General features: G+C 46.7%; 3 protein-coding genes across 5 annotated transcripts; 2 read left to right on the top strand and 1 right to left on the bottom strand.

Moving 5' to 3' along the window:
• Window positions 1–348: 348 nt before the first annotated feature.
• Window positions 349–2111, bottom strand: LOC114439276 (trafficking protein particle complex subunit 5-like). The gene is made up of 3 exons (XM_028411095.1): window positions 2041–2111; window positions 1142–1415; window positions 349–1067 (listed from the first exon to the last, which is right to left on the bottom strand). Exons 2-3 carry the CDS (start codon window positions 1409–1411, stop codon window positions 771–773), a joined length of 567 nt encoding a protein of 188 aa, XP_028266896.1. The 5' UTR covers window positions 1412–1415; window positions 2041–2111; the 3' UTR covers window positions 349–770.
• A 799-nt stretch (window positions 2112–2910) lies between these two features.
• pglyrp6 (peptidoglycan recognition protein 6) lies at window positions 2911–5000 on the top strand. Its single transcript, XM_028411094.1, has 5 exons — window positions 2911–3045; window positions 3363–4193; window positions 4265–4475; window positions 4562–4856; window positions 4935–5000. Exons 1-5 carry the CDS (start codon window positions 2976–2978, stop codon window positions 4959–4961), a joined length of 1434 nt encoding a protein of 477 aa, XP_028266895.1. The 5' UTR covers window positions 2911–2975; the 3' UTR covers window positions 4962–5000.
• Window positions 5001–5993: 993 nt separating this feature from the next.
• On the top strand, window positions 5994–26456 carry wizb (WIZ zinc finger b). 3 transcript variants are annotated; one of them, XM_028411090.1, is made up of 18 exons: window positions 5994–6458; window positions 6861–7046; window positions 7148–7316; window positions 7519–7594; window positions 9824–9963; window positions 10057–11628; window positions 12108–12548; window positions 13605–14021; window positions 15552–15683; window positions 16351–16923; window positions 17006–17461; window positions 17542–18042; window positions 18157–18480; window positions 18571–18729; window positions 18814–19025; window positions 21730–21988; window positions 23475–23640; window positions 23878–26456. In XM_028411090.1, exons 2-18 carry the CDS (start codon window positions 6951–6953, stop codon window positions 24206–24208), a joined length of 6024 nt encoding a protein of 2007 aa, XP_028266891.1. In that variant the 5' UTR covers window positions 5994–6458; window positions 6861–6950; the 3' UTR covers window positions 24209–26456. The 3 variants fall into 3 exon arrangements, with proteins under 3 accessions (XP_028266891.1, XP_028266890.1, XP_028266892.1); XM_028411089.1 differs by having other exon boundaries at window positions 18157–18729; XM_028411091.1 differs by lacking the exon at window positions 13605–14021 and having other exon boundaries at window positions 18157–18729.
• Window positions 26457–26867: the final 411 nt, after the last annotated feature.

Here is a 26867-nt window from a genome sequence, read left to right on the forward strand (position 1 = left end):
TGTGTGGCTTTAAATAAGATGCTATTGACCAAAAACCTTTCAGGCGAAGGACTATACTACTATTTCTGTCATTATACATAGCCTGGTAGAAACAAGGTAATAAACATTAGCCTCCTTTATACATCACAAGCGGCTGCAGACTGCGTTGAACCAACTGATAATGAGGAGAGCATTATGCAAATTTAAGTTTCACATTTTTTAAATGTTTTCTAGATGTTCCAACTGAAATGCTTTTATTTATTTGTAGAATGAATTTACTGAATGACCTAAGTTTACACACAGACATTACAGCAAATTCAATAATACTGGATTATAAATATAATGTACAGAAACAAACACTGTGTCTGAACTAGAGCGGAAAAGAAAAAAATCCATCCTTAAAATGAATGTGTATTATATCCCAGTCTTTGTATCTGTAAACAGTCTAAAATATCCACCATTAAACTTGAAATACAAAGATGCACGTCAAATTTAAAAGAACAAATAATATAGTGACAGTGTTATCCAATGTATATTTATCTTCTATGTATTGTAAATATACATATATTGACAAACAACTACAAAATAAGTAATTCATGCCACTTAATGACGTTTAACAGGAGAGAGATGATCCACAAAACCATTGAGCTGCATCGTTTCTGGCTCAGAACAGCACAGTCCTCCAGTCTTTTCAGTTACCACACTGAAAATCATCCACACATCTGGAACAAAACACCTGGACGACGGTTCATTCTCATCCTGCAGGGACTGACATAGCTCTGCAGTCCTTCTTATCTGCCATCCAAAGCCTTGTCTCTGGCTATAACCGACTCATTAAACTTTATCATCAGCGTGGTGCCCTTGTGCCAGTGGGCGGTGACCTTGGCAGGGAAGCCGCTGTGTGTCAGGATGGCCTCCACGATGCCCGCGGTGAAGGCGGCGCAGTTCAAACTGCTGTTCTCTTTGGGCACGGAGATGTACGCGTTGATAAGCGGCTCTTTTTCTATGATGTAGTACGTCTTGTCATCGTCGTTGGCCTGCTCCAGCTTATCAGCTTCTTTCCCAAACAAGGACTTCCACAAGTTTACCTAAAAGAAAGACACATTAGAGATAGATAAAGAAAGTGCTTTAGTCCTATTTTAACTATTTTATATTCACTCACTTTAATGAAGAGCAGCATGTTCAGCACTTTGGTCTCCCTCTTCCCGTTCTTCTCTCTTAGCACCAGAACATCCAGCATGCTGGCCCCCACTCTCTGACCCATGTCTGCCAGGCGAGTCTGCAGCTCAGACACGGAGTACACGCGGCTCTGACAGTACTGGACCATCTCTGAGAACAGCAGGGCGAAGGCGCTCAGGCTGACTTCAGTCTTCGGTCGGGTCAGGGGGCGCTCCAAGATGGTGGATTTCCCTCGAGTGAAGCGTGTGTCCATTTTTCTATCAGAGAGAGAAAAACAAGTCAGGCTCACTGATACAAAGCAGCAGCATTAGCAGTCATCAAACCACAGTTGAGTTTTTAATCCACTGCAAATTATAATGAGAGTTATTATATAATCTTCCCTTTGAGTTATACCATCACAGACCTGCCACTGTTTACAGCCCAGACCTATTCAGGATGGCTTTTACTCCATCACTGTGATCTGATGTTAATTATAAACTATAAATTACTTCACTGAACAGCAATGGCGTTAATCTAGATCCTACGTAAAACACTAAATATTAAGCATAATAACATAACGTACAATTACTGCACCTAAACTGTAGCTTTGGTTCGATTTAATTATGTTGCCTACATCCAAATAAAGATTTAACATTACACAGTGAATAAAACATTTAACAAGCGTTAAATAAACACACAGAACGTCTTGAAACCACCAGACTGTTTTAATAAAGTCTAAATACTAACAGCTGATCACTTCTAGCTGCTAGCTAGCTAGCTACGATGAATACAAACCCACGCGAGACCTATTAGCAGAAAAAAACCCACACACTAAACCCACACTAAATTGATAAAATGACATTAATCTCTGCGATTTCTATAAATAAAATACTCCAAACGCACCTGGGTGGAGCAGAATTAGCTGCAGCTGATCAGTTCTTTTTCGTGTGTTTCGCTCTTCTTCCGCCTCCGCTGCAGCGACAGAACCAGCATTCAAACTACATGCTGCCCCCTAGTGTCCCGGACCCCGCAGCGCAATAACATGTCATTTTGATTTTCTATATTTTTGTACTTTACATTTAATTTAACGGCCATTTTCATGTCAGACATGTGTCTGGTTGTGACAGATGTATCTTACAACAAGACTCTAATCTGCAGTTATTAATTATTTATATCTGTGTTTGACAAAAATGTCACATTTCCTGTCCCTTAAAAAAAAAAAATCTGTATTTTCTGTACTGACCTCATCTCCCTTTAAAGGCCTCAGTTACGGTAAATACACCTTTGACCTTTGACTGTCTGCATCCCAGACCTGCTGCAGTGTAATTTCCAGATTTGTATCCACTTCCTGTTCTTGTGGTCATGTGACTTCTGATGTGATTTTTTTTGTCTGAACCGTCTGTGAACATGAAGTATTACCGTAACAGACATTTATGCAATATCTGTGTGACAGCGTGCAGCCATCCTCCTGATTTATGGTTTTTGGGAGTTCCTTACTTTTGCAGCCTGGATTTGTATTAACTGAACATATTGCCTCAGAGAGGACTCCCGGTGATTAGTACAGTGTAGTTGAGATGAGCCGTATTTATTACAGAAGTTGTGAATTTCTTGAAAATGTCCTGCCTTCACCCACAGAGCTCTGAGGACAAACAACAAGTGCCAGTTTCTCACGCTGCTCACCAGGCCACGCCAACTGATTAAACGCAGGCGTATCTACAGTATGTGTACAGCTGTTACATAACCACCCACGCAGCCGCACATGAACTTCTATAAATGACAAAGAGAAAAAAGGGGTAGATGCATTAGAACCTGGGAGCCGAAGGCGCTCACAGTTCAGGATGGACAGAGCCAGCTGGTGGAAGTTGACCCTGACCTTTGTGGTGCTGTTGGCGGGCGAGTGCACGGAAGGTGAGGACGTTTCTGTCTGTTTTTACTTATGTGTGACAATTTAGTACAAATGCTGAAAGTGACAGTAGCACAAAGGAAATGTTGAGTGTGAAGAGATAAGGGGAACATAATTAACAATCAATTTTCTGAGGCTGTAAGAGGACGTGGCTCCAACAGTGATATAAACAGCAGAATTAAACATGTTTGCGGCCTGTTTTTGGGTCTCTGTATAAACCCTATGTCCACTTCGACATGTTCTAGCCTAGCCCCAACCAGGTGTATTAGAATTTAAAACCCACAACATCTGTAGAGTAAATAACCTGTCTTGTGTTTTTCAGCCTCCTTTTCTTGCCACATGGAAGATTTCATTAAGGCAGTAAAGCAGGTGGAAGACCTAAGCCCCGGGTCAGAGCCGCTGGTTGTGCTGAAGAGGCTGCGCAGGGCATCTGGCCTTAATGACGCCTTCATTCAGCGCTTCCTCTCAAACTCAGGCTCCGCTGGTCCTGAACTGGATTCTAGCCTCTCAGAGTACATCCGGAAGGTCGTTCATCACGGGGTGACCGAGGACTCCAGAGAGGAAGGCGTTGTTCTGACTCCTGATGGCACCACTGTTGCTCTGAGGCCGCTCCTCCTGGGCATCGAGGCCGGGTTCCTCACCAAGAGTCAAGGCCTTCATCAGCTCACTCTGGCCAAAGATCTCGGCCACGCCCTCAGCTCTCCTGCCGCACGGCGTCTTGGACCTGATGGCTGCTGGGACAGTGTGACCTCTCCTCAGGTCTTCACCCTCTCAGACAGCCCCTCTCTGCTTACCACCGCTCAGGTCAACGGAGGCATGGACGGCATGGTGCTGGGGACGGATGTGTCTGCCAGATCCAGACGTCCTCTGAGGCTCAGCGGCCTGCTGACAGAGTACTACTGCCACCAGCTGGAGAGCAGCGGCGGCGGCGGCGGCGGCGGCGGCTTGGACGCTGCTCCACGCCTCATCAGCCGGCGTCGTAGGGAGAACTTCAAAGGGCTGGTTCCTCCTTCGGTGCTGGTCAGACAGGTGGTGAAATCAGTGGAGCTGCAGAGAAGACTGAAAGGTCAAACAAAGATGGAGGCGAAGGAGAAGAAGCAGGTGACAGCGGCGGTGAAGGAGGGGGTGAAAGAGTTTGTTCATATGTACACGGGTGAGTACAAGAGGAAGAGGTCAGAAAAAAATGTTCAGAAAACTGTGACTTCATGTCCTGTAATCCTTCAGATTGTCCTCCCATGATTCCTCGCTGCATGTGGGGTGCTGAGCCGTACAGAGGAACACCCACCAACCTGTCCCTGCCTCTCTCCTTCATGTACATCCACCACACCCACACACCCAGCCAGCCCTGTCTGACCTTCCAGCAATGCTCTGCAGACATGCGCTCCATGCAGCGCTTCCACCAGGACGACAGGGGCTGGGACGACATCGGCTACAGGTAAAACACCCACCCCCACCCCCCAGTCCCTTTTAAAACATCAGATGTCCAACCAGCATCACAAACGTCCTCTGTGCCCCTGAAAGCTTTGTCGCAGGCTCTGATGGGTACATCTACGTGGGCCGGGGATGGCACTGGCAAGGAGCCCACACCCTCGGGCACAACTCCATTGGATATGGCGTTTCCTTCATCGGAGACTACGCCAGCAGGCTGCCGTCTCAGCACTCCATGGCGTTGGTGAGAGATCAGCTGGCGTCCTGCGCCATTGGAGGGGGGCGGCTGATATCCAACTTCTCCGTGCAGGGGCACCGGCAGGTGGTGAACACTTCCTGTCCAGGAGACGCCCTGTATGAGGAGATAAAAACCTGGAGACGCTTTGGGGTACGTAGACATGGTGACTGAAAAGTTTGTGGCCTGGTAGGAGGTGAGTTTATTTGTTCATTTTCCTTTTTTTTTTAGGAGGTCAAGAGGAAGAACCTTCAATAAAGTGACACATTACACAATAAATATTGATGTAAAGCTCAAGAACTGGTTGTTGCTGTGTTCTTTTTTTTATTACCTTATTATGTATTACACTGGAAGTAATAATGGAGCATGTTTATTCAAGGATTGTACTCGGCATAGAAATCAATAATTAAAATCAAATTAAATTACATCCCAAACATTCTTTTAAATTTTAGGATTTTGCCTTTTTAATGTTGTTTATAATAAACAGTTCCAGGCCGGCCATGTTGTGGGAGAGGACCTGGACTCTGTGACAGAGGTGTGTCAGAGGAGGACGTGGTCCAAAATAAAGACCATACTGGACTGTCCCTCTGACCCGCTCCACACTGTGCTGACCAGCTACAGGAGCTCGTTCAGCAACAGACTCCGACTCCCACGATGCACCACTGAGAGACACAGGAAGTCATTCCTGCCTGTCTCAATCAAACTACTGAACTCTGAACTGTAACAGTCACTCAGACACTGTACATTCATACTGGGACATTCATGTCAGGCTCTTTACTATGTAAAGGTTTTTATACAGCAGTAAATATGTTTCTTCTTTAGATACAACTCACGGATTTAAATGCTGTCTAGGTATTTAGATATTTATTATATATTTCAATTTCATCTTTGATTTCTATTTGTAACAAAAAAGAATTTCCCCTCGGGGATAAATAAATTCTGATTCTGATTCAATTTTAAGGCCAGTAGGGGGCGCCAGATAACCACATTTCAGACTGTCATGAGGCGTATTGATTTCAAGTATTTAGGGAATTTTGTTAGAACTAATTGGCCGAATCACTGCACCTACTGTGATCAATTGTCAAACGTCACATGTGTGCTGTTTTACGTGGACTAGTTTATCCACTACACTGTTTATAAGTTGAATAAATATCATATATTAAAGTCTAGATTGGCACGGCTGACATTAATAAGAGTTATTGTTTACATGAACTGATCTGGATGTAAACAAACACTGATCACTGTCGCGCGTTCACGCCGCTCTGTCGTGTTTTTGTTTTTTGACCCACGTATACGTCACGGTGATTTGTGTACTCCGAAGTGTCGAGTCGTTCTTCGTCAATCCGCGCAGGATTCCAGATCAAAGCCACAAACACGGCACGTGTAAAAGTTGAACTTATTAAACTCTCCCCTGGTGGGTTACTCGAAACTCTTCTCGTCGCCCTCCCCCGTCGACGTTACGTACGCAGAGCCGTGGCGTGCCTGCAAGCCAAATAACATGGAGTCCTCTGCCTGGCATCTCCAAAAGGATCCGTGCTAAAAAAAAAAAAAAAAATCCCATCAAATAAAACACACACATGAGCAGGGATTAGAAAAAAAAGGAGCAAGTTTCTCTCCATGGGAACTCTCGGAGCCTCCAGCGAGCATCGTCGCGGGGCGCAGTGATAAAAACCGCTTCAGCTCGGGAAGTATGACGGACGGCGTTTAAAGAGCCAACCTTCCTCCCTCTGCGATCCGCACACCAGGCCGATTTCTGTGAGTATTTGCACTGGAGGAGAACAAAAAACAACAACTGCAGTTTCAGGGCGTTTGTTTCAGCGTGCACGGACGGTTCCGATCAGCTGACAGCGAGCGGATCGATGATCCACGTCCTCTGGGACGGCTCCACGCACACGGGCATTTTTTCCTGCTTTTAGAGTAAGAAGGGGAAGCAGGAGAGGACATGGGCCTGAATATAAAGGCCACTTATTTATGTAACCATTTGGGCGTCCCATTTCAGTCTTTAAGACCAGACGTGTTGTGAAAATAGGTCAGACGGTCCCAAAACCTGCAGCTAGAACACACAAAGATCCACAGATCCACAGATTTCAGGTTAATTTATTATCCAGCTGTGAAAGTTTGACACCTTTTTTTTTTAAAAAAAAAACTTGTGTGCAGAGGAAGAAGAGGAGGCTGCACAATGTAGGCGAGCTGGTCACCGGTGGGACTCCATACTGTCCTCTGGGGTAGGGGGTGAAAGGGGACACCATGGAGCCTGAACCCTTAACCCCAGGGACCAGCTATGGACCCCAAGCCTTCAACTCAGCACAAAACCCTGCCACCTTCCTCAACTGCACCTTACAGGTTCGTCACCACGACCATCATCATCATCATCCTCATCATCCTCATCATCATCATCACTGCTGCCATCCATATATATTAATACATGTTTGTTTGTGTCATAGTCTCCAAATCTGAGAGATGGCCTGATGTCCGCCAAAACCTCGTGGGGCCACGCCGGAGACGAGACTGAGGGTCAGGACCCGGGGAGGAGCGCACAGAGGAGATTCAAGTCCTCAGCCTTTCCCTCCTCCCTAAGCTGGGACTCCGACTCGGAGAAAGAAACACTAGATGGTAACAGTCAGCATGCTGTGTTCTCTCAAGAGCAGCGCAGTCTGACATTGACTGAACACACACCATCGCTGTCCTCTCCTATTTTTAAATGTTTCTCAGTGTCGCCTCTCCATGTAACCCTTCTTTAACTGTGTGATTTTAACTGTTGAGCCGTCGAGTGATGTTCCTGTGGTTGTGTGTTTTGTGTGCTGTCACGCGTCAGAGGAGGAGCTACAGAACTTTTCTAACCCTCACGGCCTGGCTGCTCACAGCCCAGGATCTCCTTCTTCTGGACTCAGGTGAGGAGGAGGAGGAGGAGGAGGAGGAGGAGAAAGAGAAAGAGGAGGAGTGGGGTAAATATAGACAGGATCTGAGCAATACTGAGGTCATGAGAGTTTTTATTGAGTAAACATTTCTCAATGTAGAGTGAAAGCAACGGTTTTGGGAAATACGCTTGTCCAATTCGCGCTGAGAGTCGAATGACAGGATGAGACAATGCTGTCATGTCTGTAGAGGAGAAAATAAACTTTAGCCTGAGCTGACAGATGGCTTCACAGAGCACCCAGCCTCCAGAAAATCCTGCGTTTTGTTGCAGTTTTGGCTAAAACGGGGCCGATTACATGTCAGAACCAAAACAACAACAACCTCAGTCAGATCAGTCCTCAGGTATCTCTATAGAGGCTCATTGGATTGGATGATATTCTGCTAAAATTGACACATATACTAACAGACAAATGTTTGGCGACACCTTCCCCTTTGGTGGTTTCCTTTCTTTTGCTTTGATGACAGCTATCTGCACTCAGCTCCATGAGGTTCACATGGTGGAATGGATTAAAATCAACAGGTGTGCTTTTTCATGGGTTAACCTATGGAATCTCTTGCTTTGTTAACGTGCTTGACACCATCAGTTTGTGTGTGCAGAGGACAGAAATGACAGTCTATCTTCAGACATGAAGGTCAGGTAGTCTGGAAAATTTGAGTAACCTTTGAATGAACCTAAAGAGCAGTCTGGAAAACCATGAAATGCTCCGATGAGGACAACCCCAGGAAAGGAAGACCAAGAGTTTCCTCGAACCACAGATTAATAACACAGATCAGAGCCCACATGAATCCTTTACGCAGTTCAAGTAGCCGACACCCATCCTAACACCAACTGCTCAGAGGAGACTGTGAATCATCATGCAAAGTAACCACTACTGAAGAAGAGAAGACAGATCATTTCTTGGGCCAAGGAACACAAAGAATGGACATTAGATCCATGTGAATCTGTACTTTGGTCTGATGAGTCCAAATTTGAGCGTTTTGGTTCCACTCTGTCCACTCTGAAGCTCAAAATCTGAGCATCTAATATCTACATGGTGTGGTTCCCATGGAGAAGCCTGGAGTAGGTGGTGTGATGCTGTGGGGCTGCTTTGCTGATGACACTATTGTAGGACAGTTCTAGGCACACTTAGCCAGCAGGGCTACCATGGCCATTCTGCAGCGACAGTTTTTGGAACCGTTATTTTTCTTAACAGCACAATGACCCAAAACCTCCAGGGCTGTTTGACCAAGAAGGAGAGTGACGGACGTTGGTCCCCACAAAACCCAACTGAGAGGGTTTGGGATGAGTTTGACCGCAGATTGAAGGCAAAGCAGCCAACAAAGGCTCAACAATGTTCCATCCCAGGTGATGACCTCATGGAGCTGACTGAGAGAATGTAGAGTGTGCAAAGCTTTCATCAAAACAAAAGGTGCAAAGAATCTAAAGTATAAAACACATTCTGGTTTGTTTACAGAGATCAATACATAATTTTAGATGTGTTCCCTCACTGTTTTGACGTCTTTAGTGTCATCAATCTTTCCCCATTAAATTAGTTCCCAACAAATCTGGTCCTTCAAGAAACTTAATTTTAAGTAATCCTGTGGCTGCAGCATGTTCAGAGGGCTCAGAACAAACTAAAGCTCCACATTTTTTAAGACTGGGAAACATGAAAATAGTATCAGTTTTCAAACCTAAGTCTTGGCTGGTAAATCAGTCTGGCATCGCCTCACATGAATCATGTTATGACGACACATTTTTATGTTTTATGTCAGGCTGTGTGGTGTCAACAAAGGGCCACCATCCTTAGCCCTAACCCTGTTCCATTAGCATGTTATTGTTGCTGTAAAAATGACAAGCTTATAATGTGCAGACATGACATGCAGAATGTGCAGAATGGAGCACTAAAACTTTTCCATGAGGTCAGGAATTAAATTGTACCGGGGAAAAACACTGCCTCCTTTATTTAGAAAAGACTTTTAGACTCAAAAGAAATCAGAGTTTAACATAAATAATCTTACAAACACTGGAATTAGCGTAAAACATTCCCACCCTTAATTTAGCTAAAGCCCATTAAATTCCCTGAAAATAACATGGAGGACGTGACCTCAGTGTCCTCAGAGAATAAGAATTATGTGCTCACATGTGATGTGTAATTTTCACTCATTTCAGGCAGAGATGCTGCTTTCACTGGTCACAAATGTCATGTCATGTTCTCCCTGTCCAGACTTGATAGTGAAGATGACCAAGAACCTGAAAAACTGCAGCACTTCCTCGATAAGACGGACCCAGCGGCCCCTGCAGAGGGGCACAATGACAGCACAAAAGCAGAGGAGCCAAATACGCCTCAGCCTGGCCAAACAGAATGTAAGCGCCATATGGAAGAAGCTAAATCTGCCTGCATGCCCTGCTGGATGTCTTTGCTTTTTTAAAATTAGAATTCCTCTGCTTTCTTCACAGTGGCAGACAGTAAAGTCTGGAATGTATCTGAGGGAGCTGAGCCATCGGTCTCTCAAGTAAAACCAAAGGCTGGTTGCCAAATGGGGGAAGAGGAAGAGGTGGCCAATATCAAGGGAGAGAAGGGACCCAAAGAAAAGGAGTCCAAGGAGCCTGAGAGAGATGTGTACACCTTTCCTGGAGACTCGGACCCAGAGAGTCCACCTCCTGCCCCCTGGGCTCACTGCACATTCATTCAGCGGTGCAGAAAGAAGAGGGTCCTGCTCAGACCCTTCTCTGGACTTGGCACCTTACGGCGCACGTCGCCTGAGAGTGGCAGATTGGCAAGACCGAGTCCTCAAAAAACCAAAACTGCCCAAGGCGGAGGAGTTTATGATTTTGAAGAAGTCGGCTTTGGAGTGGAAGAGGTGGAGCCAATAAAGTTCAGAGGAAGAGGTGGAAAAAGAGACAAAGAGGAGGAAGAAATTGGAGAGGAACAGGAGGCGGATAAAGAAATCTTCACCTGTGTGGAGTGTAGCATTTACTTCAAAAAGCAGGTCCACCTGCAGGAGCACATGGTGGAGCACTGTCAGAGCGGAGCAGGAGGGACGCGGCGCTTAGGAAAGGGGAGCCGCTTTAAGTGTGTGGAGTGTGGATGGAATTTGCCGAATAGTCTCGCGCTGGCTGATCACCAACGAAAACACCAAGAGTCCCGTCTGAAGATCCTGGAGGAGATCGAGAAGCTGAATGAAAACGGCAAAGAAGTTCTAGACGGCAAAGTGAGGAATACAAACACGGACCCAGCTGTGATAGAAGATGAAGGTTCAGTCCTGATTCCAGGCAACGTGTCAGACACTGAAATAAAATCTCCTCGTCTTTCCCCAGCTCCAGTTTCAGACCTCGACTTAAACACTCCTCCAGAATCTGTTCAAACCTCAGCTCAGACCCGAGTCGTCGCTTCATACCGCCGCCGCTTCGTCTGCACCAAGTGTAACTTCAGCACAAGAACATCCCAGGCGCTGGCGAATCACTCCAAGGTTCACAACAGGAAAAAAAACCCTCTCCACCCCGACTCGCCATCTTTACCGTCAGGTGTGGCATCCACTTCCTTGGCCTGTGGTCACTGTGCCTTCCTGACCTCCAGTCAGACCATACTGAGGGAGCACCTGGCACTTGTTCATCCAGGACAGGTGTCTATCAGTGGGGTGCAGGATAACGAGGCCACCCAGCTTTCAGGGTCTAATGTGGGTTCTCGAAGTTTGGAGGACCTTTCTGAGTCTGAAACCTCAGCTAATGCAGCTCCAGGCAGAAGCCAGCCAGGAATCACTGCCTCTGAGGACAGCACAACGCTGGACGGCACCGCAGCTCGTCCCGCGAGCCAGGCAGCCTTCAAGAGTGTCGGGAACAGAAGATTCAGCAGAAGAGGAAAGACTTGGACAAGGTTTGAGTCCAAGATGGAGGAGGACAAGCTGCCATGGAGTGAAGAGGAGGAGCAAGACCAAGAAAAGTGCAGAGAACTGAAGACAGAGACGTCCCAGAGAGAGGAGAGCTCAGCTGCAGGAGGGAGGCCGAACACCAGAGCGAGGTCCAACACCGGTGAGACATAAAGCAGAAGACACATCTGCTACATTTATGCACACACGCTGTTCCTTCACTTCTACAAAAGGTTTTTGTTTTAATTTTACTCTTCATTCCCACTCCTCTCACATTGTAGTTCTTTAAGCCTCTGCAGGCAAGGGTGTCCATCTTACCAACAGTTACCAACAGTTACCAACAGTGGACAAAGCTTAATATTAGCTGATGTATATAATAGCTGGTTTCTTATCACAGGACACAATAGAAAATGAAGAGTATGACTGTTTGGTCATACTCGTCTTCTCCTAAATCAATGGTTAGCAGAGGGTCAAAGGCTAACTAAGACTTTATTTAGGTAAAAAGACTCAACTTCCTGGTCTCATTCAAGAAAAAATCCATCTTCATTAGAAACCTCCACATTTTCGGATCCACATGTATTACTTCAAGTGTTCTACATACAGTTTTACTTTGTTAGTTATTTGTGCTTTTCTTCTCGACAGATGGCGGCTCATCACAGCAGAGTGCCACACTGTGGCCTAAGAAGACTATAAAGGATGAAGACGAGCAGGAAGTAGAGAAAGAAAGAAAGGTTTTCTTCCTGAGGAGGAGCACCAGGGTCGCTGCTGCTCCTGTAGACACCGACAGCGACGAGGACGAGGACGACGATGACATTGACGAGGAATGCGTGCGGCGTCTTCTGTCAGAGGGCATCTCGGATGAAGACAAAGACGAGTTTGATGAGGACACGGAGGCGCTGAGGAGCCTGGAGAGGAAATGCCCCTACTGCCCTGATCGATTCCATAATGGAATCGGCCTTGCCAATCACGTGAGAGGCCACCTGAACCGGGTGGGTGTCAGCTACAACGTACGTCACTTCATATCCCCAGAGGAAGTCAACGCAATTGAGAGGAAGTTCTCCTATCAGAAAAAGAAAAAGAAAGGTCAGCGGCTTGTTGCATGTGTGGAGATGCTGTTTGTGCAGATTTGCAGCTGTGTGTGTATCTGAAAGCTAAGAATGAGCTAATATGTTTGGTTTTTAAAGCAGTGGTTCCAAAGGGATCTGCTCTTCATTAAGGAATCATACTTTTTCTCTGACACAACAGTACATACTTCTTGCATGCACAGTCTCACCTGCTTCAGCTCTTCGTCCCTTCCTTCAGAAGTCTTTCTTTCCCCAAACTCTGGGGAATTTCAGTCCACAAGTGTTTTGGTTGTCATTATATTCTCGTTAGTGATGGATCTCTTCACACGGCTTCTCTTTGAAGCCGTAATTGTATTCCCACGTTACAGACTTACAGGTATATGTCTGCCGTCTGTAAATCCCCTGCTGAAAGATTGTACGCCACACTGTCCCTTGTGGATTCTTGCACATGCCGTGCTTCTGTCACAATATTCAAGATTCTTGTTGGAGCAGCGGTTGTCGGCATCTTTACAGTGTCTGACTCCATCTTAGTCCAAAAAATGTGCAAAAAGGTGAAGAAAAAGTCGTCTATTAAGACCAAAAAACCTTTTTGCATGTTTATTTTTGCTGTAAATTTGAGCTTTAACATGGAGGTCTTTGGAGATTGATTTGTTATTTGACACCACCCTCTAGTGGCTGTTGATGGAACTGCAGTTTTTGGCAGTATCATCAGTTTGCAGTGCACTCGATACAGACTAAAGCAGTTTTTGTACAGTGTAAACATGTTTTTTTCACACGAACGTCTATAGAGATTGACTCACATTTGGAACCACCCTCAAGTGGCTGTTTTAGGAACTGCAGTTTCTTGGCTTAGCTTACTATCTAAAGTTTGTGTTTTTAAACCTGGCTCGGCTTTGGCTGCAATGTGACATTCGCTGGCGAGTTGATACGTTGGGTTACTCAGGTCAATCTAAGTTGGTGCTAATCAATCCTCGATCAGGACTATTTAGGAAAAAAAAAATTTGTGGCAGTTCTCAGGAAGTGAGAGTGGGTCCTGAGTCTAAACGTCCACTTCCATTGCCTCTTTTCTTCATAGTTGCCAACTTTGATCCAGACACGTTCAGCGTGATGCACTGCGAGTTCTGCAGCGCCGGCTTCGACACCCGGGCCGGCCTGTCCAGCCACGCTCGGGCTCACCTTCGTGACTTCGGCATCACCAACTGGGACGTTACCATTTCCCCAATCCACATCCTGAGGGAACTATTCTCCCGTAGGCCCGACCTGGTACTCCCAACGGCCCCCCCTCGGAGTCTAGACTCTCCAGATGAGGAGGAGGAGGATGAGGATGAGGAGGAGGAGGATGAAGAGGGGAAAGCCACTGAAGATGAAGGGGAGGGAATTATTGAGGTGAAGCTAGAAGGGGAGACAAGTGAAAGGACGCTGAGTGATGATGCACTGATTTCAGCTTCTCCTGAACACTGGAAGAAGAGAGAAGGTGAAGAAGAGAGTGCAGGTGAGTTCTGGTTGATCCTAAAGTACTTATTGATTGATTGGTGGCTTTAGTGGAGTTTGGAAACAGGAGTTCAGATTTGGCTTTGAGTGACACTGAGCTGTGTGTGTGTGTGTGTGGAAAAAACCTGCTTTAAGAGGAAGTGTGTGTGAGAGTGAGAGAGAGAGAAAGAGAAACGGAGAGAGTCCCTGATGCCCGCGGTTGATGTGGCACTGGGTGCATTTATCCCAACCTCCGCCTCCACTCGATTGGTCACGCCTTAGCTTAGCGGTGCATATGGGGGCAAAATGGCTGCTTCCACCTCCCCGCAGACCCAAACAATAGCGGAAAAACTGTCTGGCTTCAACTGCCGGGAGTCCGATGCACTGCGGTTGCGGACCGGTGAGTATCGCGCGCTGTAATTCCTGTGCACCGCGTGCCCTGGGATCACACACGGCGTCGCACGTCTCGCGCTGCATCTTCTGTCACATTGTAGCCAGACACCAGCCATCAAGGAAAAAGTCCTGTTTTATATCACGCAAAAAGGAAAATGAGCAGGTAGCAGCACATGAGTCCGGGTGTCAAAAAGCTCATGAAAAGCGGCAGATTGTCGCGGTCTTCCTTTATGTTTGCACGCGCTGTGGTGATCATGTAAATGTGTGTGTGTGTGTGTGAGGTTTATTCATATTGTGATTATTATAAGCAGAGTGCACGTCAGAGTGCTGCAGGAGCTCTAAAATTACCTACAGTTGCCCAATCCTCGCCATTTTACTTTGCTTTGATTTTTGATAGAGGACACGCTGTGCCTTCAAGTGCACGCATTTGTGCATGTTTTTTTCCCCTGCGAGGTGTGTGAATGAAACGCGGTAACTTTACGCACTGAAAGTAATCTTATTACAACTTAGGAAGTATAATCGAAGTATCACTTTTGCTTGGAAGTATCGAGGAAGAGGAGGAGGAGGAGGAGGAGGGTGTTTGCTCTCTCTCTCTCTCGCTCTTTCTCTTTCTGCCTGGTACAAAGTCAAGTGTTTGCCACTTATTTTGCGCCTTTTCTTTTTATAAATACTCCCCCATTGTCTTCATTATAATAAATGGTGTTATAACGCTGCGCTCCGAGGTGTCACATCGCCGCTCTTTTACAGTCAAGAGATGAACTGACAAGCGCAGAGCCGCCCACCAGACAAAAAGCATTGTCTGTCTCCACGTCTCTTTTGATTTACCGATTTGTCGCAGAAAATGGCACTTTTGTCCCAGGAATGCCTGACTGCGGGGAACCAGGGCTGCCGCGTTTGTTTCATACAGTACTGGGATTATTATTACTTTTTTTTGTATATTTTTTTTTTCTTTTGACAGGGATTCATCACTTGAATTATTTTCAGATCTTATAACACGCTGCTGCTGTAAAGCAGTGAGAAATTACAGGCAGAGATGATTCTTTTTTTTTTTTTAACCCTGGATGCGCTTTTTTATTTATTTTGCAAGCTTTAAATGTTCAGTCAGATTCATAACTGTCACTAATTACTCATCATTTCTGCACTTGTATTGATGTTTTAGGTGCTGACGAGGAAGCAGCTGAGGAAGAGGATGAGGACCGGCTGGACCGTCTGAGCTCCAGTCCTGGGAACGCGGGGCAGAGCAGCGTGGATGCCGACGGCCTCTCTGCTGGGGAGGATGCAGACACCAAAGGTGAGACGTGGGAGAAACGTTGACCCTCGGAGTGTCGCTAACAAGGCGTGGAGGAGTGACGATGATACATCCACGCAGGTCTGTCTCGAGGGAAGTCCTCCGAGGTAGACAAATGTATTTCAGGGGGCTGTTAATAGCAGCTCGCAGTCTGTGCCAGGTGAAGACAGGAAGGCTAAGTGAGGTGACAGGTCTTAAGGGATCTCTTTGGCCTCTGGAAGAACCTGAGCAACCTGCTGTTGATTTTCAAACTATGTTTCATTGCTCAGATTATTGAAGATGTTGTAAAATATACAACATTTTTAGATGCGGCATGGAAAGGAAAACCCCTGGAAAAACCAGAAGAACTACATTCACACAGCCTGTTGGTTGCAGCTGTGTTGCACCAGCACGCTGCTGTGTGACATGCACGGTGGTCGGTTAAGCCCGCATCAGATGTAGTAGCAGAGGTGAATCTGTGAGCTGTGTGAATGAGCGAACGCTCTGACAGAAGGCACACCTCGGTTTGTGCCAGCATGTCCTTTGAAGCGTGCATGAGTGTCCTCAGTGTGGTTTTTATACTACTGTGTTCGGTGTAATTGGTACCACCGTGTCATCCCTCCTGCTAGTCATGCATGAAAGTACCTGTGTTATCTTTCTTCAGCTGTTTTTTTCTCTCCCTCTCCTGCAGTCCACAACTTGAAGTGTGAGGTGTGTGAAGCTCAGTTTGAGACCCGGCGTGGACTATCCAGTCACGCCCGCTCTCACCTGCGGCAGCTGGGGATCACCGTGTCAGAGAGCAGCGGTGCGCCCATCGACCTCCTCTACCAAATTGCCAAGGAGCGCAGCGTAGACGGCAAAATAAGCTCAGCCCTCCTAGAGCCGCTCGCAGCCAAGAACCCCTCCCCTCCTGTCACCCCTAAAGATGAAGTGCTAGAAGACATGGACTTGGACGAGAAGCCCATCCCTCTCCCCCTCCTGGCCAAAGCAGCAAAAGCAGTGCTGCCTTCCTCCTCCTCCTCCTCCACACCTACCCCACCTTCCCCCGGTGCCTCTCCAACTCCGGCCCTCTCTGGCTCCCCTTCCTCGGTAGTGAAGAAAGCCCCCATTTCCTCTCTACTGCCTGTGTCTTCCCCCTTGCGCTCCCTCGAACACAAGACCGGGGGAATAAAAACCTTAACCTCTAACCTCTCCACCTCGGCCACCACCACGGCAGCCAAACCCCTCTGGGCACCACAGGAGAATGACGCTCCTCTCAACCTCAGTAAGTGCTCTGACTCCAGTCTGTTTCCAGTAACCCTTCATTGTTCTCCTGAGCCTTGTAATTATTTTTTCTCCATTTGCAGCGCTGGAGGTGGACTGCAACAAAGACATTGTTTGCCAGCTGTGCGGTGCCTGGTTTGAGACTCGGAAAGGCTTATCCAGCCACGCGCGAGCCCACCTGCGGCACTTCGGGGTGGAGTACTCGGAATCCAAGGGCTCTCCCATCGACCTCCTGAACCAGCTCATTGACACCGATGACTTCAAGCACAAAGCTGGTGCGATGCAGCTCGACAGCCACGCGGAACCACAGGGCCTCACCTCCGCCCCGCTCTCCTCACCGAAGCAGCCCCTGCTGACTCTCTCCTCCTCTTCGTCTTCATCACTCCTCTACAAGGTGACTGCAGCCAGGAGCGGGTCAACATCCAAAGCTACCTCTTCCTCTGCCTCATCTTTACTTGGCCCACCTGCCAAGCGTCACAAGTCCTCTTCCATGCAGGTCTTCCGCCTCAGCAGCGGGGAGCTAATGGCCCTTCCACACAGTGAGTGTTGCGACCAAGGACTGATAAATCTTCAAACATGATTCTGTTTCTCTTTTACACATAACCTTCTCGTCTCGTAGGTGAACCTCTAAAGGAAATAGGCTGTGAATTCTGCGGGGAATACTTTGAGAATCGAAAGGGACTCTCCAGCCACGCCCGCTCCCACCTGCGGCAGATGGGCATCACCGAGTGGTCTGTCAATGGTTCCCCTATTGACACCCTTAGGGACATCATCACACGACGGGGCCTGCCCTGCGCTCTTCCTCTGAAGCCTCTCAAAACTCCACCTCCTTCTTCTCCGGGACCGCCTCGTTCCCCTCTGCCAGGTTCCTCATCACCTTCTGCCACCCTCCTCAGTCGCTTGCCGTTCGCCTTCGCCCGACCCTCAAGTCCTCCTCCCGTATCCAAGACAAGCCCAGCTCCCACTACGCCTTCTAGCGGGCTCATTCTGAAGCTGAAGCCGGAGCCGGTGCAGCTGGAGGTCACCTCACCCGGAGCTGTGGGGAGGTCTGGAGGATTCTCTGGAGAATCGCTCTCTTCCAGCTGGAGCAGTTCTGACAACATGTTCCCCCTCAACTTTGGTAACTCACTCTTTCTTTTTAGCAAACTAAAATACGTAGCTTATGTCTTTTAGTTTCAGTAGCAGATCAGGGTACTGTTAATTACACATGTGTTTTCTCCTGGTCTTGCCTCAGCCATGACCCATGAAGTGGAGCCTACGAGGGACATTCGCTGTGAGTTCTGTGGGGAGTATTTTGAGAACCGTAAAGGTCTCTCCAGCCATGCCCGCTCCCACCTGCGACAGATGGGCATCACAGAGTGGTCTGTCAACGGCTCACCCATTGACACCCTGCGAGAGGTCATGCACAAGAGAGAGTTAGGTGGCTCTTCACGCTCGGACCAGGAAGTAAAGAAAGAGTCAAGTAAAGGAGCCAGTAGTCCTCCGTGGGAAAACACTGCAGCAGGCGCCAGCAGCGCTGACGGATTTGGTGTTTCGGGTTATCAGTCCTCCAAATACCGTAAGTCTCCTCTGAGTTTGCTGCAGACGGGGTTGAGGCTACATAACCAGGGCTTGGGGTCTGTGGCCCCATCCTCTACTCCACCTGCAGGGAAGTTTTTTAGGGTGTCGCCGCTGGGGAAAAGGCCTCTGTCCGAGGAGTCACTGGAGACGCTGCGCTCATCGCCACATCAGCTTAAGGCTTTCTCACCGGGTCCACACGACTTTTCCCCCAAAAGAAAACCTTCTCCAGACAAGCATGGGCACCAAGGTGAGTTTCACTTTTACTTATACTGATCAATATTTCAAAAAAAAGAAAAGATCTCCCATTTATTCCTTTCCTTGTATTTTCCAGATCCTAGTTGCGAGTTGTGCGGCTTCTGCTTTGAAAACCGCAAGGCTCTAGCTAGCCACGCGCGAGCCCACCTGAGGCAGTTTGGCGTGACGGAGTGGTGTGTAAACGGATCACCCATCGAAACGCTGAGCGCTTGGATACGCAGCAGGCCACAGAAGGTGTTGGAGATGCACCGTAGCTACATGCAGGGTAACCGCTCCACCCTCAAAAAGGTAATTCAGGTCAGCCGTCAGACCGTCGAGCTTCTCAGTTTAACTTAAATAAAAACTGCTGTAGCACAGAAAAAAAAAAAAACCCGACTCCGTTACAAACGCTGAACGGCTTAATTGAGTGAGAGATCATAACCCAGAGTGCCACTCTTCTGACACACTCGCTCTCCTCCCTGTGTCTCTGAATAGGCGTCATGCTTGGAGATCTAACAAGCCTCAGCTGGTGGCGCGACAGACATTTTGTGTCTTGGAAAGCTTCAGACGTGTTGTCTCACAGCTTCCAGCCTTACTGTAGATTCTGTGTCTTTACACCCAGCACAAAAAAAAAATCACTGTGGGGACAGATGCCAGAACAACTCAGCTATTGACTTGATAGTTGCCATAGTAACCAGGGTGCCTGGCAGCTTATGTTTCATCTTCAGATAAATTATGGCATGCTGTTGATGGAAGGAAATGTATGTTTTTTCCCCCGCTTTCTTTCTTTTTTTTTTTTTTTCCTATTCTGAATTAGTTTCTGGTGCATTTGCGTCACTGTCACACCTTTTCCCTGAGCTGTGATGTGACACACATACAGAATGGATCACCTTTTAAATGTCCTTGTTATTGTATTTTCTTCATAATGAAGAAAAGAAAAAAGCTGCACAGCATAGGTCAGGCCTAAGGAACTGCTGGCATGACTAGAAATAGCCTTATTAAAAGGCAATTTGTTGATTAATTCCTTGGTTATGATTAGATATATTTATTTGTAATGATACAAATGGAAAACATTAACGTTTTTTCCCGTTAAATGATATACAGTAAATCAAAGTGGACATTTCCTACAATACATCACACGTTTCAGATAAAAACTAGCTAAGTTGGAGCTGTAATGCAGATTTATTGGTACAGTCAGCTCCATAAATATTGGGATAATATTGTTTTTGGCCTCTAAATTTGAAGTCTGGAGTTCATGGACATGACCAAATGCTGAGCTTCTTCCCTGGAGAGGCTTTGCCAGGTCTTTCACTGCAGCTGCCTTCAGCTGCTGCTTGTTTGTGGCTCCTTCTGCCCTCGGTGTTGTCTTCAGGATCTGAACGGCATAATCTGTTGGGTTGAGATCAGGTGGCTGATTCCTTGCTTTGCCTTGAGAAACTCTTTGGGGGCATCGTCCGTCTTCAATATGAAGCAGCGTCCTGTAAGTTCTGCAGAATTTGTCTGAATCTGAGCAGAGAGGTGCCAACGGTCACGCCCAGTAACACAAAGGCCAGATTAGAGTTTGCCAGAAAACAGCAAAAAAAAAAAAAGCTCATCCAGTTCTGGAATAAGAAACTTTGGACTGATGAATGCAGGACGGGCTTGGGCCAGAATGATGGCAAAAGAAAAGAATGAAGGAAAGAAACAGCTCATGATTCAGAGCAGCACATCTTCAGTCAGACATGGTGGAGACAGTGTTATGGCATGGACGTGTACGGGATGTCTGCCAATGGAGGAGCCTCACTCACTGCTGATAGAGGCAGCGGGATGGATTCTGGAGTGTGTGGATCTACACCCTGTTTAACCTATGTTGTGGCAACCCTTCTGTTCTGCTGGCCGACAAGCTTTTATTCTTTGCAAAGAAGGTCAATCAAACACTCTAGCAGTCAGAGTGAATCAAAGACCTCCGTCATGGGGAGGAGAGAACATTTATACCTGGGGAAGGCACTCCCCCAAGCATATTTAGCATTGATTTCCTGCAATGTGGGATGTTAATTCACACCTCAGGATGCCTTTCTGGAGTCTCTTGTATATTGGAAAAGGTTTAGACGTCAAAGTTGAATGGCAAAAGTCACGAGGGTCTGTCACCTTGCTGAGAAACAAGAGGTGGGGTGTCACAGAGATTGAACAGAAAGATTAAAGGAGGCTATGATATACGGGACAGACACAGAGAGACTGAAATTACCATCACACCTGCTGCTTCTCACTGCAGATGGATAATGACCAAAAAAAACACACAGTGACAGCTGCCCAAGAGTTTCTCAAGGCAAAGCAAAGTCAGTCACCTGATCTCTCTCCAGACTTCAGGCAATCATTGTATTAATGGCAAATCTTGTGTTTGTAGTTTCACTGTATTCCACATTCAGTGTGGTGGTTGTGTATTGTTCCAACATCTATGATGCTGTGGCGTGTTTACAAAGTCTCGGGGAACTACAGCCTTATAGTATCACCACTGCTCTGCGTTTTGGGCGAGCGCACATTTTAAACACCCACACACTGAAGACTTCTGTTATAATTCCTTGTTTTATTTTTAAATACCAGCACATTTTGGCCATGTGCTATCAACTGGAGCGCTGTGTGGCATCAAATTAGAGTTGTTGTGTGCGCTCTGCTTTCTATATTTATTGTACAGCTACATGCTAATAATGTTACCTGAAGAAAAATATGAATATTATGGGAGATATTTGACATTTCTGGTTCAGAGCCAGGCTAGCTTCAAATGTTTACATGTACTACATAGTTTTGTGTTTTATAAAGAAAGCTATGTTAAGCTAAATCTTCCTAATAGTTTGCCATTAAAGAAAATTGAAGCTTTGAATGTAGGCTAACTAGCCTAGCCTGTTAGCTAACCATTCTCTCCAATATTAGCTAAGCTATTTCATCAAGTGAGCCATTTGCTAGCGATATACTGCTGATAGGATCACTCATTTCAGCTCACCTCTTTCTGCGTCATATCTTCCTCATCTCACCGCAGAAGGCCTCCTCTTCCTCCTCTTCCTCCTCCTCCTCCTCCTCGCAGTGGTCTTCTTCTTTGGCTGTGAGCCTGGTGCGGCCGCTGAGCCGCGAGGTCGGCCAGGGATCTTCCAAGACTGCAGAGGGGGAAGCAGGTACGAACTCGCTGGCCGCTTCCATCCGGGCAGGACGCCGCAGTCCCAGCCTCACACGACTCGTCGGCGGACTCCCGCTTCAAGCACAGGTGGCGCGCAGCGAGCTGAATGTGCGCCTGCCCAGAGGTACGTGAGGACAAAGCATATGTTGAAGCTTTCCTGTACTCACACAGGTACATGCATGTATCAGACACCCAGCTTTGTAGTTTTTGAGCAGTTTTTGTCATATATTGACAAATGTTAGCATGCTAACAGGCTAAACTAACATTGTATACAATACATGGCAGCATGGTGGCTGTATTTTAGTAAAAAAACTTTCTGTTTTTTTGTCTGTGCAATTCATTCTGGGCTCTGGTCTTCGGCTCTGGTCTTGGGCTCTGGGCTCTAGTCTGGGCTTTGTCGTGCTGAAGATGAAGGAGGAACTTCATCTTCAGCTCTTCAGCAGAAACCTGAAGCAATTCATTCTGGGCTCTGGTCTGGGCTCTAGCCTAGGTTCTGCGCTGGGCTCAGGTCTTGGGCTCAGGTCTTGGGCTCTGGTTTGGGCTCTAGCCTAGGCTCTGGTCTTGGGCTCTGGTCTTGGGCTCTGGTCGTGGGCTCTGGTCGTGGGCTCTGGTCGTGGGCTCTGGTCGTGGGCTCTGGTCGTGGGCTCTGGTCGTGGGCTCTGGTCTTGGGCTCTGGTCGTGGGCTCTGGTCTTGGGCTCTGGTCTTGGGCTCTGGTCTTGGGCTCTGGTCTTGGGCTTTGTCGTGCTGAAGATGAAGTTCCTCCTTCATCTTCAGCTCTCCAACAGAAACCTGAAGGTCTTTGTTCCAGCATTGACTGGTCTTTGGATCTGTTCATAATTCCCTCCACCTTGACTGAGGCCCCAGTTCCGGCTGAAGACAAACGGCCCCAAAGCCCCAAAGCATGATGCTGCCAGCACCGTGCTTCACTCTGGGTGATGTGCAGGGTTGTTTCTGCACCATCCAAACATCCCTTCTGGAATCATGGCCTTGGACTCACACCTGGAGCCTGCTAATGTATTTTTGCTACATTTAGATTTAGTTGGATGTTTGTTTTGTTTAGTTTTTTCTCCATCTTGCCACCTTAAACCACAGCTCAGACACATTAGGAATACAGGAGATTGTCGTCACATGAACTACACAGCCACTACTTACCAGAACTTCCTGCCGCTCCTGTCAGCCTCCCTTTTTAACCACTTTTGGAGGGACGTCCAGTCCTTGGTAGTGTCACTGAGGCACTATATTCTCTCCACTTATCTAAAGCCTTGAAAATTCTTTTGTACCTTTCAACAATGAGACGCCTCTGAGGCTTTCTGTGGACTGAGGAAACCCCTACTAGAACAGCTGAACCTTATTTGGCGTTAATCAGGGGCGCTTTAAATGATGGCAGGTGTGTGTGTGCTGCTTCCTAGTTAACATGAGTTTGAACGTGATTGGTCAATTCTGACCACATCCCCACTAAAGAGAGAGGGTGGTGTTTCAGCAGGGGTGTGTGGACTTTATTTATCCGCTGTATACAGCACGCTAACCTGTGTGTTTTTTAGACATTATTTCAGTTTAATGTTGATTTTGTTCATTTTAACCATGTTTGTTTTCTCCTCCTCTTGCTCAGGTTTCGAGCGCCGTCCCTTGAAGCACCCGTCTTGCCCAGACGGAACAGAGAGGGACAGCGGTCCGCCTAAGCCCCAACGCACAGGCACTGTTCCTGCCCTGGTGCCCAAACCGCCCTCCTACCCACTGGTCAAACTGGTGGGGAAGTTCTACACCCTGAAGTGCCGGTGAGTACATGTTAGAACAGGGTCTTCCAGAGCGCAGGAGACAAATACTAATAAAAACCTGCCTGGCTAAGTTTTAAATTAAATAGTCTCTTAATCCACACATCCCCCCCCCCCCCCCCCCCAGACTTCGCATTTTCTAATGGTACTTGAACGCACCATGTGTAAAACTCAAGGTAGAAACCAAGATGTTCTACATGATTCAACAAACAAAACGAAAAATTGGGATGATTCTTTCAGGTTCTGTGAGGTGGAGTTCCACGGCCCGCTGTCGGTGCAGGAGGACTGGATCCGACACCTCCAGCAGCACATCCTCAAGATGGACTACAACAAGCCTGCTGCCGCCAAAGCAGCGACCACTGACATCCCTGCCCTAACTGACGACCCAGGCCCAGTCCAGGCCTCCACCTCTACCTCCAGAACCACCACCACCACCACCACCACCTCCACCACCCCTTCCCAGACACCTCCGGCCGCTCCCGCCGTCACTGCCACAGAGATAGTACAGGCCTCAGAGGAGCAGCCTGCTCTAACTCCAGCTCCTCTTCCTCTCCCCTCCCAGACGGCGTAAGGTTGGATTCATCATCCATGCCCCCCCACCCTTTCCCCCACCCATTCTCCCTTTTCCAGTTTTCGTTCATCCACCTCTTTTTTTTTTCCTTTGGCCTTCACAAAGTGTTGTTTAGGAGGAGTGTTCTCCCTCCAAAGAGCCCTCTGAGCCCCAAGCACCTTTGAAGCAGCTTTCTAGACTGTTACTAAGTCCCGTTGCCATGGGAACGAAGCTCCTCTGGCTTATCTGCGCACCGGGGATGGGTGATTATGGGAACTGTCCAAGGTTATGAGGAGAGATGAACTTATGTTTTTTTTTCTGTTTGCCTTGTTCATATATATATAAATATAAATATATATATATATGTATATGAATGTCCAGATGTATGACAAGGACGTACCTCTCCCATTTAATGGGCCACAGAAGGGTCAGTGTAGCCGCCCCCCCCCCCCCCCCCCCTGTGAGAGCATGTCTGGCTCTCGTTCATAGAGATTAAATAATCCAATCATGGCAGTCTTGCGGTTGAGACTTTAAACATGTTAAAAAAAAAAAAGAGGCACTTTTAATATTGTCACAAAGCACTTAATGAGAGGCGCCCATTTGAAATGGGACGACTAATTCTGATTGGAGCAAAAAGTGGAAGCACACCCCCACCCCCCCTCAAAAAAAGGGAAAATCACCCCCACTCCCTCTCTCGCTATAGTTAACTCCCCAAAATATTTTGCTTGAATGTCATTTATAGTACCTTATATGCACATGTTCATACACAATCAGACTGAAACCATTGATCTGTGTATTTTTTTTACTGCAGCCCCGCTCTGCTGTCGGAACAGTTGCTTTTGTATTCAAGGAGATTTTTCAGAGGTGGAGCCATAGTGTTCAAGGTTACTCATATCTAGTGTTGCCATTTTCTTCCTGCTTTTTTTTTTGTTTCGTTTTTTTTTTCCAATGTAACCCAAACTATTTATTTATTATTTTGCATCTGAATGTGGTAAGCTAGGTCTGTTTTTTAAAAAGTAAACCTTAGGAATGTTTTGAAACTAGGTCGGCGGTGTGTTTTTGCGCTAGCGCAACAATGTCGGTGTGAGCGTACGTGAGTGTGTTTTAGTGCGTTTGCGTCACGCAAAAAAAAAAAAAGTTTCCTTTTTTTTTTTTTTTTTTTTTTTAAAGACAAGAGACAGAAGTGCATCGCTCTTGATAGGATGATGCCTCGGAGCAGCATCCGTCGTCGTGTTAGGATGTGCCAAAGAGTCTGTTTACTTCCTTGTCTTGCCTCTGTAAAAGCTGTTTACATTGGACCTGATGGTGGAGGAAGCTCTGCACAAGAACCCCCCCACCCCCCCACCCCCCCACAACAACCATTGCACAGAACAATGGACTGAACCCGGTGGCGTTCTGCATCCATGATGTGCATCGTTAAAAGACTCTGGCCTGGTGCAGCCGGAGCTTTATGGGACTCAAGTTGTTATTCTAGGGTTAGATTATTCCAAATGAACATGAACACTAACAAAACTTGATTTCAAGCAGCCGTTGGTCCCAGTACAGAGACACCTCGGGCTGGAGGAAGAAGAAAAAACCTTTTAAAAAGTTTGTTGCCCACGTTGGAAACATGACTGTTTGATCCAAACCCCCGACCCTTTTATGGAGTATAGATAACACACTATATAACTACATGTACTTAAAGCAGCTGTTGATGCTAGTAGAGCCGTCTGCAGTTCTATTAGCGAGGTAGTTGAAAAATAAGTGATCTTAATTCCTCTATTGTGATTTGATTTCGACATTTGATGCTATGTATTTTTTATTGCTCTGTGCATTTATGTATTTGCAGTCCTGCAAGGTGAATCTTAGAGTATTTTTTATTTTATCCGTTGGTCTCTCCGAGCTGAAACCTTTGGTGCTGGCGAGCGAGCAAAGGGGTGAGTGAGTGTGTGAGTGTGTGAAATATTTTAACGTGATTGTCACGTCCTGGTATCAAAGGACTCTAATAAGCAGGCCTTTAAAGGGGGGCGCATTCACAGAGTAATGCTGTTACTGTGTGAGATGTCAGTGAGTTCCCTTTTAAGATCACCTGATTGAAACTTAGCTGGTGTAACTGGCTGTCGTGTGTGTGTGTGTGTGTGTGTGTGTGAGTGTAAGAGTGTGTGAGGGGGAGAAAAAAAAAGACAACGAAGAAGGAAAACGATGCAGTCGTGGAATGAACTGTACTGTACACAAAGGGTTTTAAGTGAATCAAACTTCAGAACAAACAATAAATGTGATTTCAGTTTCACACATGGCTTTATGGACTTTATGACATGACAGCACCTGGAAGTGTAAAAAGGTTGTTATAGGTGTTGTGCAAATCCTTCTGTTGTACTTGTTTTTGACCACTAGGGGGAGATATGGTGCTGTGTTTGGTTAAAGTGATGATTTGAAACACTTTAAAGTTGCTTAAATACCAAGGGGACGTGTTATTTTAGTGCTTAAATTGAGTGGAAATTGTCTTCGGAGGATCCGCAAAGAATAAAAATAAAACAATAGAACAGTCATGTAGAGTTAACCCTTACTGACAAGGCTTTAAAAAGCACATAGATGCAGTTTTGTTCGCATTTAAAGTACAGAAAACAGTGACGTTTTTATTCATATCACAACAAAGAATTTCAGAATAAAAATGTTTCATAAATAATGTAGATTCTTTTTA

The sequence above is a fragment of the Parambassis ranga genome, chromosome 8 (genome assembly GCF_900634625.1).
Source record: "Parambassis ranga chromosome 8, fParRan2.1, whole genome shotgun sequence".
Classification (NCBI taxonomy): Eukaryota; Metazoa; Chordata; class Actinopteri; family Ambassidae; genus Parambassis; species Parambassis ranga.